The sequence below is a fragment of the Sparus aurata genome, chromosome 23, assembly GCF_900880675.1.
Source record: "Sparus aurata chromosome 23, fSpaAur1.1, whole genome shotgun sequence".
In the NCBI taxonomy this organism is placed as follows: Eukaryota; Metazoa; Chordata; class Actinopteri; order Spariformes; family Sparidae; genus Sparus; species Sparus aurata.
Window position 1 is genome coordinate 28,208,661 of NC_044209.1, and position 16,870 is coordinate 28,225,530.

Sequence of the window (16,870 nt, forward strand, 5' to 3'; positions counted from 1 at the left end):
CTTTAAATTGAGTTTATTTCAGCAGATTTAACTGACTCAGAAGACAGGCGGTTCAAAAGTTCAACACAAGCCTCTTTTTTTAAAGTAAGAGCGTCTGCAAGTCAGTGAAGAAAAATACTTCTGCCTTTGAAACTGTGTCAGGTGAACTTTGCTTTCATAAATGTGCAGCACAAAACTTCTTGCGACCACAAAGTCTAACGACAACCCAGATTTTACAGACTTCTCCTTTGAACGCTGGAAAAAAAAGGGATTAACACAGTACTCTGCAGGACACTCACAAATGCGGAGTAGGGTTCCCCGGTCTCTGTAATTCCACCTGCCATGGTTGATGACACTGGTCCTCCTCACCTGAAAGAACAACAACAGCCACCTGAACCCAATTCCAGCTTCTTCTTTTTTTAAAACCAAGATTCATCTCATAAATATAATTAAGTACAGTTTGCCAAAACTGGTTGTGCAAAGTCTTTATTGTAAGAATAAAAATATAGAGCAAAGAGCCCCATTTACATATCTCTAAATTAAGATTTATTTTAACGTTGGCAGAAAAAGCACATTAAGTATAAATTAATTTAAAATCATTTCTTATATTCTAAGATCCTCTTTCTAATTCGGCATACATATGATTCAATAAGCAGCACATGTTTCGACATAAATGTGTGTTTTGGCTGATGTTCACCGAACAGTACAGGGTAGTCTGGTGACAGAGATTATAGAACAACAACTACCACTTCCATTAAAATCATGACATATGTTAGCTTTATGGAGTGTATGGATACTTCCAACAGCTACCAGGGTTGTATAAAGTTGTGTTAAAGTCAGTGTTGAGCTCAGTGAGCTTGCATCTACTTGCTAGCAACATAAATGTCAGCATATGTTTGAAACCTGTCACACAAAAATACATACGGACAATGTACTGTTGTGTCAGTTTATAAAACACGCCGATACAAGTAAGAAAATTGTTAAGCTGTCCGCTAGCTAGCTACATGCATGCCATTAATGAACAAAAAAGTAAATTCTACTCACCTTACTTCTTTCCAGTGTGTTTTGCCAATTTAGCTGCTAGGCTAGCAGGATGCTCCAAGCTTTCAGCTGGATCAAATCCTCGCTAGCTAGCTGAATAACCGCAGGCACCTAGCTAACATGAGGCGTTTATCTGTTGGATAAATGGAGGGAAGTAAGTTTAAAAAGAAAGTGTTGAGAAAAACACTTTCCCATGGGCTAGCAAGGCTTTCACTATGAGCTAACTGAAGCAGTAAACTCACAAACCAGCTGACTTGCTCCGGCACGAACAAACACCAAGCTAATGCTAACATGAACCTACACTTCCGGTAGTGACATTCAAAGTAAAATCGTGTCTGGCATCCATGAGTTGCGCTTAATGGCGGTTATTGTGACAAAGCTTTTATTGTGAAGGCGACACGGAGTTGTCTTTGTTGTTGTTATGTGGAGCTTGTCGCTCTGATTGTTGATTGGTTGTTGATGCCGGTAAATAAATCACGAGGTCCAATCAAATCTGATTGTGAATGCATGTTTTGTATGATGAATTTTATTTTATTGTATTTATCTTATTTATATATATATATATATATATATATATATATATATATATATATATATATATATATATATATATATATATATATATATGTTCAATAAAATATATAAATTTATATATATAGATATTTTTATTTTTATTTTTTTATTATTATTATTTTTTTACATTACTTTGTATTTATTGTGTTTTTGGTTGAATAACAAAATCTTTCAATCATGTTTTTCCTGAGTAGTTTGTACCCGCCCCTCTGTGCTGTTTAGGTTACCAAAACGACCAAACCCTTACCAGAGCCGGCCCAAGGCGTTACCGGGCCCTTAACAGAATTCAATTTTTGGCCCCCAGCTAAACGCATAACCCTCCTCAGTACCTCCAACATCAACTATATATTAAAAATAGAATAAACCAGCAGACATTTACTGTAAACAAGTCAACTATTTTAATATGAAACGTGCAAAAGTGCAGCACAGTCGGCTACAAACAAATAGTTTCTTACATGAATATGATACATACAAGTATGTAAAATGTTAGTTAAATGTAAACATGACAAAAATAATATCCAAAAATATGAGACAACTTAAACAGAAACATAAATAATGACATAAAATGAACTGTGTGAAATGGAACTTATAGAAATATGTTGTTTTTTCTTTTGTATAATTACGGCTGATATAACTTATCAAACACACAAAAAAATATATTTACCATGTGTGACATTTTTTAAAGCTCTTGGGGGAAACTGCTTTGTTTGTTTATTGCCTGCCCGTAACCAACATGTCCAGTCATATGACACATGTACAGGTCATATGATATGCACACCTGTCTGTTTACTTTTGTACAGGTGCATTCTCAGGACAGTTTTAATGAACATTTCATGGTACACTATTCAAAATTAGAATTATTACTTTGTGCTTTGTGAATATTTTCGGTCCCCCAAAAGAAAATGTGACACATTTAATTTGACTTTTATTGCATATCACAATAAATAAATCACCTTTTCCCCATTAAAACCCTCATGTTCTTCTTCTATCTCTCTTCTTAACAATATAGAAATTTAACGTAATATTAAATAGGAGGAAACTTTTCTTACAGTGATATCTAGGGAAACATCCAGACAGAGGATGAAGTGAAAGAAAAACCTGTCATCCTGACTATTTACATCAAAACAGTATATGCAGGTTGTAAATTCATGATCAGAGATCTGTTGTGCACTTTGAAAAAGAAGAAGTAGTCGAATCATTGAAGGATTAGATTGTTGTTTATGTAAGAACCCATCATCGTTGAATTTAAAAGCATGCATTGGTAGATTTAACACACAACATCATAAACCATTTGCAACCCACATGATATACATGAACGTCAGGAAAGTGACAACAGTAGCAAAATAGAGGAAGAAGAACACAGAGTCTATGATTATAGCCACTTGTTTGTAGTATCCAGGCTTTCTCTTTTCTTTCTCTCGGCCTTCTATTTCCCGCCGAGCTTCCTTCACTTCCATCAGGATTCTCTTCAGCAGGTCGCGACCGCTCGGCCCGTCCAGGGGAAGGCAGCTTTTCTCTGGTTTCACTGGGCCAGTCTCCACAGATCCAGCAGACTCTGCGTGGGAAGATAAACCATCAGAACGAGCTGGTGTGATTATTGATCCGGTGGCGATGAACATGCAGAAAATTATCAGCTGAATCTGTATCTAAAGGGCTAATTCCAGTATTTTTACCTGGACCCTGTTTTTGTGTTTGCACTGCTAATGGGGGCAATCATTAAACTAATCCAGTATTGAGGGAGGGTGAGCGTTAGGGTTGCTTTCAGTCTGACAATAATATATCTATGTTTTTTAAAGTATTTCCAAAATAAAGGAAGGAAAACAGACAAAAGAGAAATCTTTAGTTTGAATAAACGTACCTCTGTGACACTCTGTTTCCAGCTGAATCTCCTCTTCCGCATCAACACATCTTTTCTCCTTCTTGTCACAATGACCATCGAGTTCGAATAAGAAGGAAATCAGCATGGCCTCCAGGACGCTCAGCCCCACCAGGGCGAAGATGGCGACACAGTAGATTGCTGGAATGAAGGTGCAGAGACGTTACAGGTCAGCGTGATGTCGGTGAAGAGGACGCTGAAGACCCTATCACGGTTAAATCTCACCGATCATCGGCAGCTTGTCCTCGGTGGACGGCAGCATGTCCTTGAGAATGAGCAGCAACACGGAGATGGAGAGCAGGACGGTCACTTTGAAGCTCATCTTCTCTCCGCTGCCCTCACTGATGAAGAATGAGGCCAGATCCAGGACCAGCAGGTAGAACAGGGGCACGATGAAAATGACCAAATAAAGCAACGGCTTCCTGATGATTTTAACCTGAAAAAACTCATTAATTAGAGACAAACACACCTGAGGAATAGAAAACTGTTATCAAGAATCCTTTCCTACCCTATATACAAGTTTGCTTTGAGTCACAGAGTGTATGGTGACATTAATCCCGAAAGTTTCCATGTGTAGAAGCTGCCATTCTCCCTGTGTGACCATGAAGTGCTCAGACAATCGAGTCAGGGTCGTGTCATTGCTGAATGTTCCCAGCTTCATACTGCCATCTGTGAAGATAATAAAAAAAAAAAAGTTATTTAATTTTCAGGTCATTATGTCAAACATGTCCCAAAACCGTTCTGGATGATCTGGTGTCATTTACCGTCACTGCTCATGGATGAAAATGTGAAGTTACAGACTTGTGTATCGAAGGGGAACATCTGCAGCCTTAGCTGACAGGTGGCGGTGAGGCGCTGACGGGCGCCAACCATCACCCAACCGCTGGAAGTCGCACTGGCAAGAGCACTTCTCTGAGTACTCCCACTGTCAGAGGCACTGAGGAGCAAAGACGGTTTTAATAGAGAGCAAAGAGGAAATGAAAAGTAGTGAAAGGATTCATTGGTTTGCTTGTCTTCATCAAAAAGCAGCTGGTCTCTCCTGTCTGTGAGCCTACATACTGGAGTCTTCACAACAAGGCTAGGTGGATGTCCCGCTAAGCTATTAGCGAGCTAGTCACACAGGAATAGCAGCTATTACAAAAGCCATGTTCATTGTTAATGTGCGCTATGATGTCCGGAGTTTTCTTACATGTGGGTACCGATGACTGCGTTCAGCTCAAAGTGCACAAACCCTGATCCAAAGAACAAAGCAGCTGCAAGAAGGCACTCCTTCAGCGGCTAACGTTAGCACAAAGCACACAGCACCTGAACCAAGCGTACCCAGTTAGCACAAAGCACACAGCACCTGAACCAAGCGTACCCAGTTAGCACAAAGCACACACCTACAGCAGTAAGTGTTTACATGATTGAGGTGTTGAGTCGATGTATTTTTTAGACCAAAAAAGCCGGAGAGGTTGCTGAACGTAGCACTAGCTGCTAACACACATGTCCCAGCTGACCAGCGAGTGATTTTATTGCCTTTGATTTGTATTAAATTGCTTAATGTTTCCTGTTTTAATTGCTCTTATCCCCGTTATTCATATGCTTGCTTTAGCTTCTCCTGGGTCTGGTCTTGTTTCACTCTTCTTGTCCTCCTGTTGTTTTGTCCATTAAACCACTTTTTAAACTCGTTACATAAATAAGGACATTATTATAATTCTAATTATAATATGCTGCTCTGTAGCTGAGAACATTTTCTCTTCGCACATTCATCTTCTTCAGCTTTTTTTCTTTAGTCTGGTGAAACTTTTGTCACAATGAGAGCAGCTTTCCTGAGCTTCCTTCAAGAAATCACCACTTTGAATAAGATCAGATCCAAAAACTGCAGTTGTTATGTTATAAGATGATATTAAAATAAATACATACTCCTCTTGGATGAATATATCAGGGATCCACAGCTTCGATGTCGGAATGGTCAGCGTGTGGATCCCACAAAAGTCAGAAGAATTCCAAGTTAGGAATTCATTTTGCCAACCCTGGAAAAATACAGTTTTAAAACACAGTGTGACACAAGAGACTGAAGCTAAAGCAACCTGATGCTGCTGAAGTTAAGAAAAGACCACTGAGGTTTTTAAATTTAAACTTTTCTTACCATTTGGACCCAGATGTGACTCGTGACAGTCTGAGACTTCTCATCCTGCAGACAATCAGCAGCACTGCGGTGAGTTTTCACAGGCATTTACAACAAAAACATCAAGTTTGCTTGAGGAAAAAACAGATTTCCTCAGATAAATCTAGTGGTTTCCTTCCACACATATATTCAGGGTGATATATTTCATCTGTCTCTGAGGCGACACTCACCACATTTAAAATACCGTACATATACATGTCCATCAGAACACTGGAGGGTGTCATCCAGTTCTTCACGGGTCGCATGACTGATAGAAGTTCATTAGTTGCTGTCAGGTTTAAGTGTTGCAGAAGACTCAAGTATGAGCAGTCTGAAGCAGTCTGACTGCTGGAAACACCTGCAGGGAAAAACACAGAAAACACTCAAAACATCCTCATCGTTTCTAAATAACAGCTGCAGTTTTCTCTGTTATAATCCAGATCAATCTTTTAAAGCGTAATTTAATAACTCACCAATCAGAGCGACAAAGACGAGAATCCTCGGAGCCGACATGGCTGTTTGCCTTCATCTCGATCTGAGCGAAACCCTTTTAAGCTGCAACGCTACAAAGACAGCTGAACAATACCACAGGTAAGTCCCGGAAGAGACTTCAAAAGATCTAATTAACTGCTCTGCTCTGCGGTCCGCTTAAGAACGACATAAATCACCAGAACACACAGAACATTTCTATTGTCGACCTGCAGCTGAAGCAAGAAAGTCAACAAGAGGAGACCTCAGAGTGACATCAGTGTTCTCCATGCTTTCAACACCTGCAGTCGAGAGGAAACAGGCACATGAGTGGAAATGATTCAAGGTTTTTTTAATTAGAAAATGTAGAAAAAGAACCTGCACATTAGTAACATCTCACACAAGAAACACCAGAGCTCCAGAACCAGTACTGAATGGACCTCAGAGTCTCACTGTCAATGTCAATGTCATATCTTTACACTCAATCTCAATTTAAGATCCACTCAACTCGATCTCCATCAGCAGAACGGCCGACGAGATGAAGAGCCAAGGAAACGTTTGTAAGTAAACCTCATGATAAATCTGTTTAAAGGAACAGTTCATGCGAAAACGTCCAGTCATCATCTCAGAGTCAGGGGAAGTCTCGGTGTAGTCCACAGAACAGAGACTTGATTTAAAACAGAAAAACAACAAAAAGACAACATCTAGTGGTTCCACAGCTCGTCTGCTGTAATCAAAGTCTCCAGAAGCCCCCGAGATCCCAAAATGATTATTTTGAGGGTGTAAATTACATTATTTACACCCTCAATGTGCAGTCGAGCTCGTGCACGATAACACATTTCGCTCAACAGCAAAGATGTCACCTTGAGAAAGGTTGTTCTCTGGCCACCAGCCACCTGAATATACCAGATAAATGTGAGAAACTAACAAACATGTTGAAAAATTTCCAATCCTGCAACGACAATGACAATTTCTGGATTCCTGGAAGTTGGTGCACGAGCTCAACCACGAGTCTTTTAAAATCAATCCTGGATATTTACAGTAAGTGAGCTGTGTGGAGCCATTTTATGCTTCCATGCATTTTATGCTGCAACTCTGTTTTACTGTGAAGCTCCAGAAATGTTTTGTAGACTACGAAACTCCACCTGAGTTTCCATCAGCGCAGAGAGAGGAGATGATGACTGGATTTTTAGGTTAAACTATTCCTGAAGAGTTGTATTTATAGTTTGCATGACGAACCGCTAACATTTCTCAAAGAGCAAAACTAACGTGCAAAGTGAAGCATTCATTCAATTTCAGCCTCTCAGATACAGAACATCAACCAGAGCTGCACAAGAAGACACAGTTTGTTCAGACACCATGTTTTATCCCCTAAAAAGTAGTAAGACAAGTGTGTGTAACTGTAACACTTTTAGGATTTAATTTAGAATTTTAATATTTTCCTCCTCACTGCAGTGCTGATGCTTTGAAGCTGGAGGAGCTGGAGGAGCTGCAGTCGAGCATTCGGTATCTTTAAATAAAGAAAATCAGCATTTCTGCACTAAATGACTTCCTCATGTTCTTTTCCAGGACACTAAATGTCTTATTCATCTTCCGTCATCCTTCTGTCATGTGTCTTTTGCATAGATGTTGTAGCAACAAATCACATCCTGCTAGGAATAAAATACTCAATAGTTCATATACGTCACTTGGAAAATGACTTGCTCTGTCTCAAAACACTCTCAAAAGTTTAAACAAATCATGAAAACCAATAAAAATGAATTTAAAAACAACTAGATTTGGCACAGAAAAGACACAAGCCTCCTCCTCTCCCACAGAAACGACCTGAGGATTCAAACTTTTGGCACGAAAAGACAAACGAGCAAGTTTCAGGATCGTCTTCACATCGTTTAAAACAAGGACGTGTTTTTATTTCTCTTGTCCAGCCGACCCAACAGATGCAGACTGATATAAAAGTCCTGCGGTGTTTGTTGGAGAGCAGCGAGGTCTCACGAGAACACGTCAGTGGGCAGGTGGAAGTCTTTAAAGGTGTAGAAGGAGATGTCTCCGTGGTCGACCACGGCCAACACCACCGGGACGTCTCCACTCTGGTAGGTCAGGAGCTTGATGGCTCGCAGGTCGGGGACGGGGCCGTCGAAACTGAGAGACCACACGGAGGAAATCAATCAATGTGGTCAGACTCAAGAGAGAGACAACTGAACGCTTCAGTTTCACGATGTTGTACATGAATAGACTCACAGTTGTGGGGAACATTTCAATATTATATTACATTTTACTGACCAAACAATCATTTTAAGATAATCAACAGATCAATTAGTTGACTGCGGCTCTATTAGGGACAAAACGGTCATTCATCTTTAACCACTATTATATTTAATCAATGTGGGTCGGATGTCATTGTTTCTGTAAGATAATACTGAACACACACAGTTTGTTTGATCACTTACCTGCACACACACATGCGGGAGTAAGGTTTCCCCGGGTTGCTCTTCTTGAAGTCGGCCACCGTATCCGGCTGGTAAACATTGAAACAAATCCTCCACTCGTCTGAACCTTTTATACTGCGGAGACAAAGCACAACGCCTCCGCCTGAATGACAGACTCTCCATCATGTCAACAATACATCAACCTCGTCGTACGCGAGCGCCACGAGGCCGTGACAAACAGCGTCTTTATGAGTTTGTAAATTAAAGATCATAAAGTGTGATAGCAGTGAGACGAGCCGGGTTCATATAAAGTCCAAACTGATTTATTCTCTCCGAGAGGCGACGCAGACGTGACTGTGACCCAGCAGCTTACTTCATCAGGGCTGATGTGGCGTTCGACCCATTACACATCAAGTCTGTCACACAAATAAACAATTTAAATTTAACACCTTTGTTTTTACTGTCACAGCAGTCAGAGGATGACGGAGAACAAACAGGGACGATAAGGCTACAGTGACTCATTAATACTTTAAAGGAGCATGCCATAGTTTTGGGGAAGACATATTAAAGGTATATTCCGGTGTAAGTTTAATCCATGGTCTAAATCACTGTGAAACTGTGTTAGACTCCCTCTCGAGAGATCAAGTTAGCAGACCGCTAATTTACGGAGTTTTATCAACCTCAGAAACGACCGCACGACAACAATACACTGCAGTAAATGGATCCAAATATAAACTGCCACCAAAAAGCCACAAATAATGCTCAGAACAGCACCAAACTTCAGCAACAGTACAAATAGGGTCTCAGCACATAGTCCGGGGCATCTAACCTCCGCTAGCTTAGCTGGATTTCTACTGAAAAGCTGACTAAATTTACCACTCTTCTGCAGCAGCTTCCTGTTGACGGGAAGTCCCGACGAGTCGATTACCGAGTGCAGTAGAGTTCCGCGGCTCATGGATGAAAATGTATGATTATGACTCCATGGAAAAGCAATCAAAGTTCATATGTGTCTTACCTGCCAGTTTATAACAGTTATTATCGAGAGCGGACAGGGAAAAGAACGGAATTGAGCATTTCTAACCGCACTCGGTAATCGTCGCGTCGGGACTTCAAGTTTGGTGCTGTTCTGAGCATTATTTGTGGCTTTTTGGTGGCGGTTTATATTTGGATCCATTTACTGCAGTGTATTGTTGTCGTGCGGTCGTTTCTGAGGTTGATAAAACTCCATAAATTAGCGGTCTGCTAACTTGATCTCTCGAGAGGGAGTCTAACACAGTTTCACGGTGATTTAGACCATGGATTAAACTTACACCGGAATGGGCGCGCAGGTGGTTGAGTGGTTAGAGCGCATGCCATATACGCAGCGGACCCCGGTTCGATTCCAGCCGGAGGTCCTTTGCTGCATGTCACATCCCCCTCTCTCTCCCATATTTCCTATCTGTCTACTGCTTAATAAAGGTGTCTATGCCAGGAAATCTTAAAAAAAATAAAATAAATAATAATAATAATAACATACACCGGAATATCCCTTTAAGATCTTCATCAGCTGATTTTTTTTATGTTTCAACAAACTAAACAAACAAACTCACTTTGTTTCCATGACTGAATAAACAAACTGACATTAAAGGACGACACAGTTTATACTATTTTACTTGTTTATATGTGGCGGACCCTGCCACATTTGTGACTTCAAACAGTGTTCTGGGACATTTTTGTCTGAGTTTGAATTTATCCTCCAAAACTACATGATGCTCCTTTAATCTAATAACATTTATAAGACGTTTTTGTCTGTATTTTCCAGCTCCACACAACAATTAAGTCGATTAATGATTAATAAAATAATAATATTTTTTGTGTGCTTGCTAAAGTAAACATTTTAAAAGCTAGTGTCTGCTTGCTTTTCTCTAATCTATTCCAACTGCTGCTTGTTTTAATCTGTTATTCCACATTTTACATCCACTTCTATTGTTTTTATCGCATATTCTTTTATCCTGTCTTCGTTAAGCACGTTGGGCTGCATCTTTCCATGAAAAGGGCTAAATAAATGAAATTATTATTATTTTTATTTCAATAATAGAATAAACTTCTGGGACAATATGTTATTGTGACAGGCCTAGTAAAGGATAAAGGCCACAAAAAAGGATTATACAGCTTCCTGCATGGACACTGACCTGCCACGTCAGCGTCACATGCAGTTTATCAGCGTTTTTGTCAACAGCAGGCTGAATTCAAGGCTTTTCAGGACTTTAAGACCTGCAGACACTCTGTTGATTAAAGTTTGATCCGGGTAAAGACGCCTAGAGACCAACAGAATCTCACCGGTTCATCACATGTCACATGGAGTCGGATGGGGCTCGTAAAACCCCGTCAGACTGAACGATATCAGTTTAAAGGTATGTCATATGAGGAGGTGAACGTCTGGTGACTGCTGAACAGACATCAGATAAGACAAATCATTTTCACTGTTGACCAGTTGTCAGTGTGACAAAAGAAGCAGAAACAAGTGATACCTGGATGCTTCCTCCAGCAGATGTGTCGATTTTATCACACTCAGTTTATCCAGCAGCTCCTCTGGAATAAAAAAACAAACATCACTGATTGAATCAGATGCAACTAAAAGATCCTGAGGCTAAAATCAACTCTAGAAGCTGGATCTGTGTGATCTCACTAGTGGGGATTGGTTGTCTGGGGTCATGTAGAGGAGTGACCTCTCTGTTCCACAGGTGAGCTGGTCGGCCTTTAGGTCTCCCCTCCCGCCTCGCCAGGAGCTCCCGATACTCCGCCCAGTTTCTGCAGCGCCGAACCTTCAACAGGAACGCAGAACGTGAGTCCGCATGATGTGGCTCCGTGTGTGCAAAGGTCATTCTTATGCAGAGAAATCTTTTATTTTAAATACTACATCTCCAGAGCTTGTAGAAAGGTGCAGAATCAAAAGACAGTTGTGTTTTGATGTTATACTACATGCTACGAACCTCTCTGTCTCTGTTGATGTCCCACCGGCGCCTTCGCTTGTCCTCCTCCCTCCTCCGCTCCTTCGAGGACATCTTCACCTCCCGCAGGTTTATCCTCCGCCTCCAGGGGGCGATGTCACAGACTCCCACAGCCACAGACCCAGGGAGCAGAGAGGAGTCTGGAGGGACCAGGCAGCTGGAGGAGCTCCCCCTGGAGCCCAGGTCAGGGAAAGGGATGGAGCTGAAGTGCCAGCGTGAGCGACCAGAGGCGGGCTTGTGATCCGATCGCTCCCCGAGATCGTCCGTCATCCACCAGGTCCTGCCCCCGCCTTCATCCGAGGAAGCTGCAGCAGTCCCTGCAGACGCCGTCAAGGGCGATTCAGGAGGTTTTTTATCCTCTTCACCATCACGGCCACATTCATCTTCCTCCATTCTGTCAGCTGTGGGTGTTTCCTGTACTTCTGTATGACTAAAGCAAGAGAAAACTTTGTATAAGTTTCTGATTTACAAAAGTCTCAAATCAGTCATTTATCTGAGCAACACTTTACAAATGAAGCTGCAATAAAACTTAATAAGTTGTCCGAGTACATTGATGGAGAGAAAGTTGTGAGAACCAATAATTCTGTCATTCATCAGTAAAAATTTTATATTATTGAAATGTAGAAAAATCTAGTTAGTTGGAGACACTTTCACAGGTGAAACAATTCAAGAGGAACTATTACACATTAAGTTTGAGTTTGACAGATGTGGGCGATCACCACACAGCTAGAATTGATCAAAACATGACATTAAGCGTATTATCTGAGTTGTAGGACTCAGTATTTTTGAAGATGAACGACCCGTTAGAGTCAAACAGTCAGAATATCTCGTTACTCTCCGTTTCTGTCCTCAGTCTGTCTTTGCCTCCACTCTGATCGATCGATTTAATTCGATTGTCTGCTCTTACAGACGACCCAGTGGCAGCTGGTGACATTTTTCTTGGAAGTAGGCGCTTCAAGTTCAAGTGTAACCAGGATTGAAAACAGCCTCCTTTAAATCAATCACACCTGTCTGAAGGGACGCTGGCTGTGATCTGAAAGTTTGAAAAAGGAAGCAGGGGAAGAGAAATAAAGCATCTCTGCATGCAGTTAGCAGAAACTTCTTGTTAAACTCGCTCCTTAAAAAGAAAAACGAGTCGTCCTCCGTCTTGATGTCTGGCGCCCTCTATTGATCCTCTATTGACCAGCTGCCACAGGAAAAACTTGTTTGGTGTCATGATGGTCTGCACCCTGGCAAGGCCTCTACATCAATTTTTAGGTTTGGCAGATTTACTTAATAATCACTGGAGTTCCTCTAGAATTACTTTAAAATCAATAGCTTGTTCTATAACGACAAATAATATTCCTACTTTTTATTTCTTCCTGTTCTTTCATCGAGCAGCAGCTGAACCATAAAATCCAGTTGAGCCCCAGATAACTCTCTGAATTAAATCTTTCACACTCGGTAATAACATGGACAGTAAATGGAATTCGCCTCAGTCTACCTGGATGTTGCGGTGGGGCTGGCGCTGCGCTTCCTCTTCAGCTGTTTCACCGCTCGGTCACGTGACTGCGGCAGGTTCAGCTGCCTCGCGTAGGACGACGGCTCCAAACTGGGCAAAGACAAACATGACACACATTATTCTGACTTCTGCAGCAACAACATTCAAAATATGAGTCACTTAAGATGTATTTAAGGAAGTGCATGTCTGAAAGAGTCTGTAAATGCTTCTAACTCCGTCTGATTTCAATACCTGGGATCGAATCTGTGCACCACGTAGCCGAGCCTCTTCAAATGTGCGAACACCTTTGTGATGATAAAGAATCGTTATAAGAGTTCAGCACAGCGGTCGTCCTTCAGGATCTCTGAGTGTTTATTTGTACCTGATACTGCTGGAGGCTCACTGTGCTCGAGGACAGAAACTTCTCGTAGCCGTCCTGGATGGACAGCGGCAGGTTCTGGTAGAACACCTGCAGGTTCCCCTGATCACACAGGACACTCACATGTCATCATTCAGTATTTCACAAAACACATGCGTTACAGCATTTATGTTTTATAAATACTATAGAACAATATTGTCCTAAGAGGGTGAACCGCACCCTGGAGAACAGGTTTAAACTGCCACTCACACACTCCATCAGGTAGAGAGCCTCTTCAGGGAGGAGATTCTGTTTGCCGTTGGCAGAAAAGCCCATCGTCTGCCAAAACTTCCCCTAATAAACAAATATTGTGAGACACAGTTTAATATTTCAACAGACATTTAATGACAAATACAGGCTGATTACAGAGTAGTACTGATAGTTTGTTTCACTCACAGCAGGAGACTGAAGCTCCACTATCTGCTCACTTTGAAGCCATGTGGCCTTCACCAGGTTTCCTCTGCAGGAAAATAAAACAGACAGTATTCGTCTCATGTTGGTGCTGCAGAGTGACACAAACTACTTTTATCAGATGATATACTGTCCCAGAACTATCTCATTGTAATTTTAAAACTACTCTGTGCTGCTGATATAATAGTAATATATCAGCATCATGCAAATGCACCCTTTGAAAGAGCTACAAACTTTTAATTCTTCTGGTGATAATTAAGCGACGCTAACTCACAGTCTCTCCACTCTCTCCTCTGATATGAGGCTCCAGTGCTCGTTCAGACTCTGCTCGAGCCGCTGTCTTTGCTCGTCTGAGTCATCGGGGAAGAAATCCTTCTGACCTCGGACTGGGATCTTGTGACTCCTGGACCGGGCTGCAAACAGTTCAGACGGGCTGGAATTTAAAGAAATAAAAGCAAAACATATTAATATAAACTTCAGAGTCTGGACAGGATAACATAATGTTTTAAGATTGAACTTCAAGTCGACACTGAAGAGATGAGAAGGAAAACAACTGTGCCTGACAGGTTTATCAAAGATATTTCAAAAAGAGAGCACGAATTAAGGCTTTAGGTCCAAATTGAAGGTTTAAGAACAACTGCAGTCGCTCTTTTTGGAGAAAATAAAAGTACAGATGAGTTTGTAGTGTTGCACCAGAGCAGTTTTATAAATGTTCTTTGAGTGTTGCAGCAATGTGCAACTTTAAGGTATACATCAGTATTGGTATTGACAGTTATCATACTTCTTTCATTTGCTTATCTCCAGTTTTAAACTTGAGAGTTTCTAATAAAGCGTGTGTTCATACAAAAGCTCTTCTGCTTTCATTCCTTTAAGGATCGTCGTAACTGATGATAGTAAAAGTAATCTGGCATTTTCTGGGATGGTTGTCGTACCGTGAAAATCTCATATCCTTGCCAACCAGTTCAATCACACAACTAAAAGAAGAAGTGGAAAAAGGCGCTCTCTTACATGTGACTTTAACTCAGGCTAACTCACACAGCAAAGTGCTTTGAATTTATCATTATTATGTGAAGCACAATCATCACTTTTCATCTGAATGTGTTTTACAGTATGCACAGATAATGAGTGCTAATAACTCCCTCTTCTGCCTGAGCATTTCTGTTATATAACTTAATGAAAACCAGCTGCATGAATGGCTCCAAGTCCTGTTTATTTCCACTGTGAGTCATAAAGCCATGACTCACTGCCACTGGACCTCGCCCTGGGTTATTATTTTGATTTTTATAAAAATAGATTAACTACATGATGCCTGGGGAACAATGTGAAACGTCCCTTTGTGAACACCATATTCAAAACAACTAGCTAATGTACAGAAACCCAGAAACCCCAGAAACTGCTTTTACTGCAATTAATTCTTTATTTTTAAATGTTTTCCCCTCATTTCCACAACTAATTTAAACACAATTAGTCTGGCAGAGAGAGCACAGTGTAGAATAAAGATCTATTAACTGCTGTACAGCTGGCTTCTGTGTTTTTCTAAACGTTCACTGATGTTTTCCCAGTAAATTAAGTTACATGCTGGAACCACAACCTGACAACTTTGCTAGCTAGCTGACAGTTAACGTTGAATGAACCACGAGAAAAGAAGCACACATGGTTTCCGACAACACAAAATGTCTGACAAACATCCACTGAGCGGGAGAAATGTGTAACTTATTGATCCCCTGTCGATAAATATATTAAAGGTGTGAATAAAGGTGATAACGGACCTTAATACTTCGCTGAAGAACTCCCCCTCCGTGTCTCTCTTGTTATGGTCCGCCATGTTTACCGGGCAGCGCCGTCCTGTCCTGTACATCTCCTCCGGGTCCCAGAGCCCGTCAGGTTCACTGAGTATTAAAAGTAGTTGCCAACATGGCCAGCAGGGGGCGCTAAAGTGCAAACAGCTGTTTATGGAATAAACATAATTCAGCTATTAAATTATGTTAATAACCACAACAATGACTCACTTAAATGTCTTTTTTTTTTTTTTTATCTTTTAACCAAGTTTTTCTTTATACTAGTGTAAATATTTTGTTTCTTATCTATATTGTTTATATTGTCTTTACTGTATTTATTTATTACTCCTGTATCTGATTGATGGTCTCTATATTGGCTATGACAAATAATAATAAATAATAATTTCCAATTTGGCAAAATTCACTCAATAATATTAAATAGACAGCCTGGAGCTTCAAAAGTATTTCATTTAACAGCGAGTCAGATGAAAGAAGGTGGATGGAGAATACTGGTCGCTCTTTTACCTTGCAGGGAGGCAACTCGATGCTGTGGGGAGAAGTTCTTTGGACCTGCTGGAAATGCAGCTGGCAGCTTTCAGCAGCTGTTGGGCCCAAAAGAATCCTGGAGAAGAGCAGGAGGCAAAGCCCAGTGGGGGCAGAACTGGAGAAGAGAGGGAACAAACGATGGAGCTGGAGTTCTGACCACCTCCTCTGTCACCCTGACCAACAATAGCTCAAACCTTTGTCTCTTGACAGTCTTTGGACCATTGTTTGAAGACAGGGGAATTCTGGGAACTGAGTTCAGTTCTTCCTAAATGTTTTAACATATCGTCAGCCTCATAGCATAATTGCATAAGTCATATTTTAAAGTTTTTGGAAAACAAGAAAAAACATAATTTTTAGAAAACATATTGATATTTTGTATTGATATTGTAACAGTACATTCAACCAGATGTGTGAACAAGTATGCAAAAAGAAAAAGACCCATCATCAATTCCCTAACAAATAAAAAGTGACTTGGGCAGAATATGCCATGACTTAGGCATTTTTCGCTCTTACATATAAATGCAAACATCACATAACCAAAGTTGTTTTACCCTCCTAAATATAACCAAGATGTTTAACTTGTCAACCTTAACCAAGTTGTTTATTAATGTCTAACCGTAATCACTGTTTTCCTTTCCCATCCTTAATCAAAGTTCCACTCAGGTGCTGTGCAAACTCATTTTCACACTGTCTATTGATGAGGGAGGTTGTCATAGTACTGGTGGGCCACTCTTG

At 40.8% G+C, this 16,870-nt stretch overlaps 3 protein-coding genes across 4 annotated transcripts in view; all 3 read right to left on the reverse strand.

Moving 5' to 3' along the window:
• tmem104 (transmembrane protein 104) overlaps window positions 1-1,316 on the reverse strand; it is a 64,857-nt gene extending 63,541 nt beyond the window's left edge. For both annotated transcript variants that reach the window (XM_030408590.1, XM_030408589.1), the window contains exons 1-2: window positions 1,024-1,316; window positions 279-348 (exon numbers count right to left, since the gene is read on the reverse strand). In XM_030408590.1, coding sequence (XP_030264450.1) covers window positions 279-323 — 45 coding nt within the window. In that variant the 5' untranslated portion in view covers window positions 324-348; window positions 1,024-1,316. The remainder of the gene's footprint in view (window positions 1-278; window positions 349-1,023) is intronic.
• A 651-nt stretch (window positions 1,317-1,967) lies between these two features.
• LOC115574773 (5-hydroxytryptamine receptor 3A) lies at window positions 1,968-6,369 on the reverse strand. The gene is made up of 9 exons (XM_030406377.1): window positions 6,092-6,369; window positions 5,810-5,976; window positions 5,601-5,645; window positions 5,375-5,484; window positions 4,234-4,406; window positions 3,978-4,138; window positions 3,695-3,905; window positions 3,452-3,610; window positions 1,968-3,148 (listed from the first exon to the last, which is right to left on the reverse strand). The coding sequence occupies exons 1-9, from the start codon at window positions 6,129-6,131 to the stop codon at window positions 2,874-2,876; spliced, it is 1,341 nt and encodes a 446-aa protein (XP_030262237.1). The 5' UTR covers window positions 6,132-6,369; the 3' UTR covers window positions 1,968-2,873.
• A 1,062-nt stretch (window positions 6,370-7,431) lies between these two features.
• On the reverse strand, window positions 7,432-15,688 carry tsen54 (TSEN54 tRNA splicing endonuclease subunit). Its single transcript, XM_030406376.1, has 12 exons — window positions 15,581-15,688; window positions 14,086-14,244; window positions 13,797-13,860; window positions 13,611-13,694; window positions 13,365-13,463; window positions 13,235-13,287; window positions 12,986-13,093; window positions 11,485-11,932; window positions 11,181-11,316; window positions 11,023-11,083; window positions 8,534-8,647; window positions 7,432-8,225 (listed from the first exon to the last, which is right to left on the reverse strand). The coding sequence occupies exons 1-12, from the start codon at window positions 15,667-15,669 to the stop codon at window positions 8,075-8,077; spliced, it is 1,566 nt and encodes a 521-aa protein (XP_030262236.1). The 5' UTR covers window positions 15,670-15,688; the 3' UTR covers window positions 7,432-8,074.
• Between the last annotated feature and the right edge of the window lie 1,182 nt (window positions 15,689-16,870).

Bases quoted from the DNA above. Each gene is read 5' to 3' on its own strand.
- LOC115574773 (XM_030406377.1), bottom strand. From the start codon at position 6,131: ATGTCGGCTCCGAGGATTCTCGTCTTTGTCGCTCTGATTG. The intron at 5,485-5,600 runs GTAAGAAAAGTT...GTATTTTTCCAG, and splicing joins GTCACATCTGGGTCCAAATG to GGTTGGCAAAATGAATTCCT. The intron at 4,139-4,233 runs GTAAATGACACC...TTATCTTCACAG, and splicing joins TTCATCCATGAGCAGTGACG to ATGGCAGTATGAAGCTGGGA.
- tsen54 (XM_030406376.1), bottom strand. From the start codon at position 15,669: ATGTACAGGACAGGACGGCGCTGCCCGGTAAACATGGCGGACCATAAC. The intron at 13,861-14,085 runs GTGAGTTAGCGT...ATTTTCCTGCAG, and splicing joins GAGGAGAGAGTGGAGAGACT to AGGAAACCTGGTGAAGGCCA. The intron at 13,695-13,796 runs GTGAGTGAAACA...TTTGTTTATTAG, and splicing joins TGGAGCTTCAGTCTCCTGCT to GGGAAGTTTTGGCAGACGAT.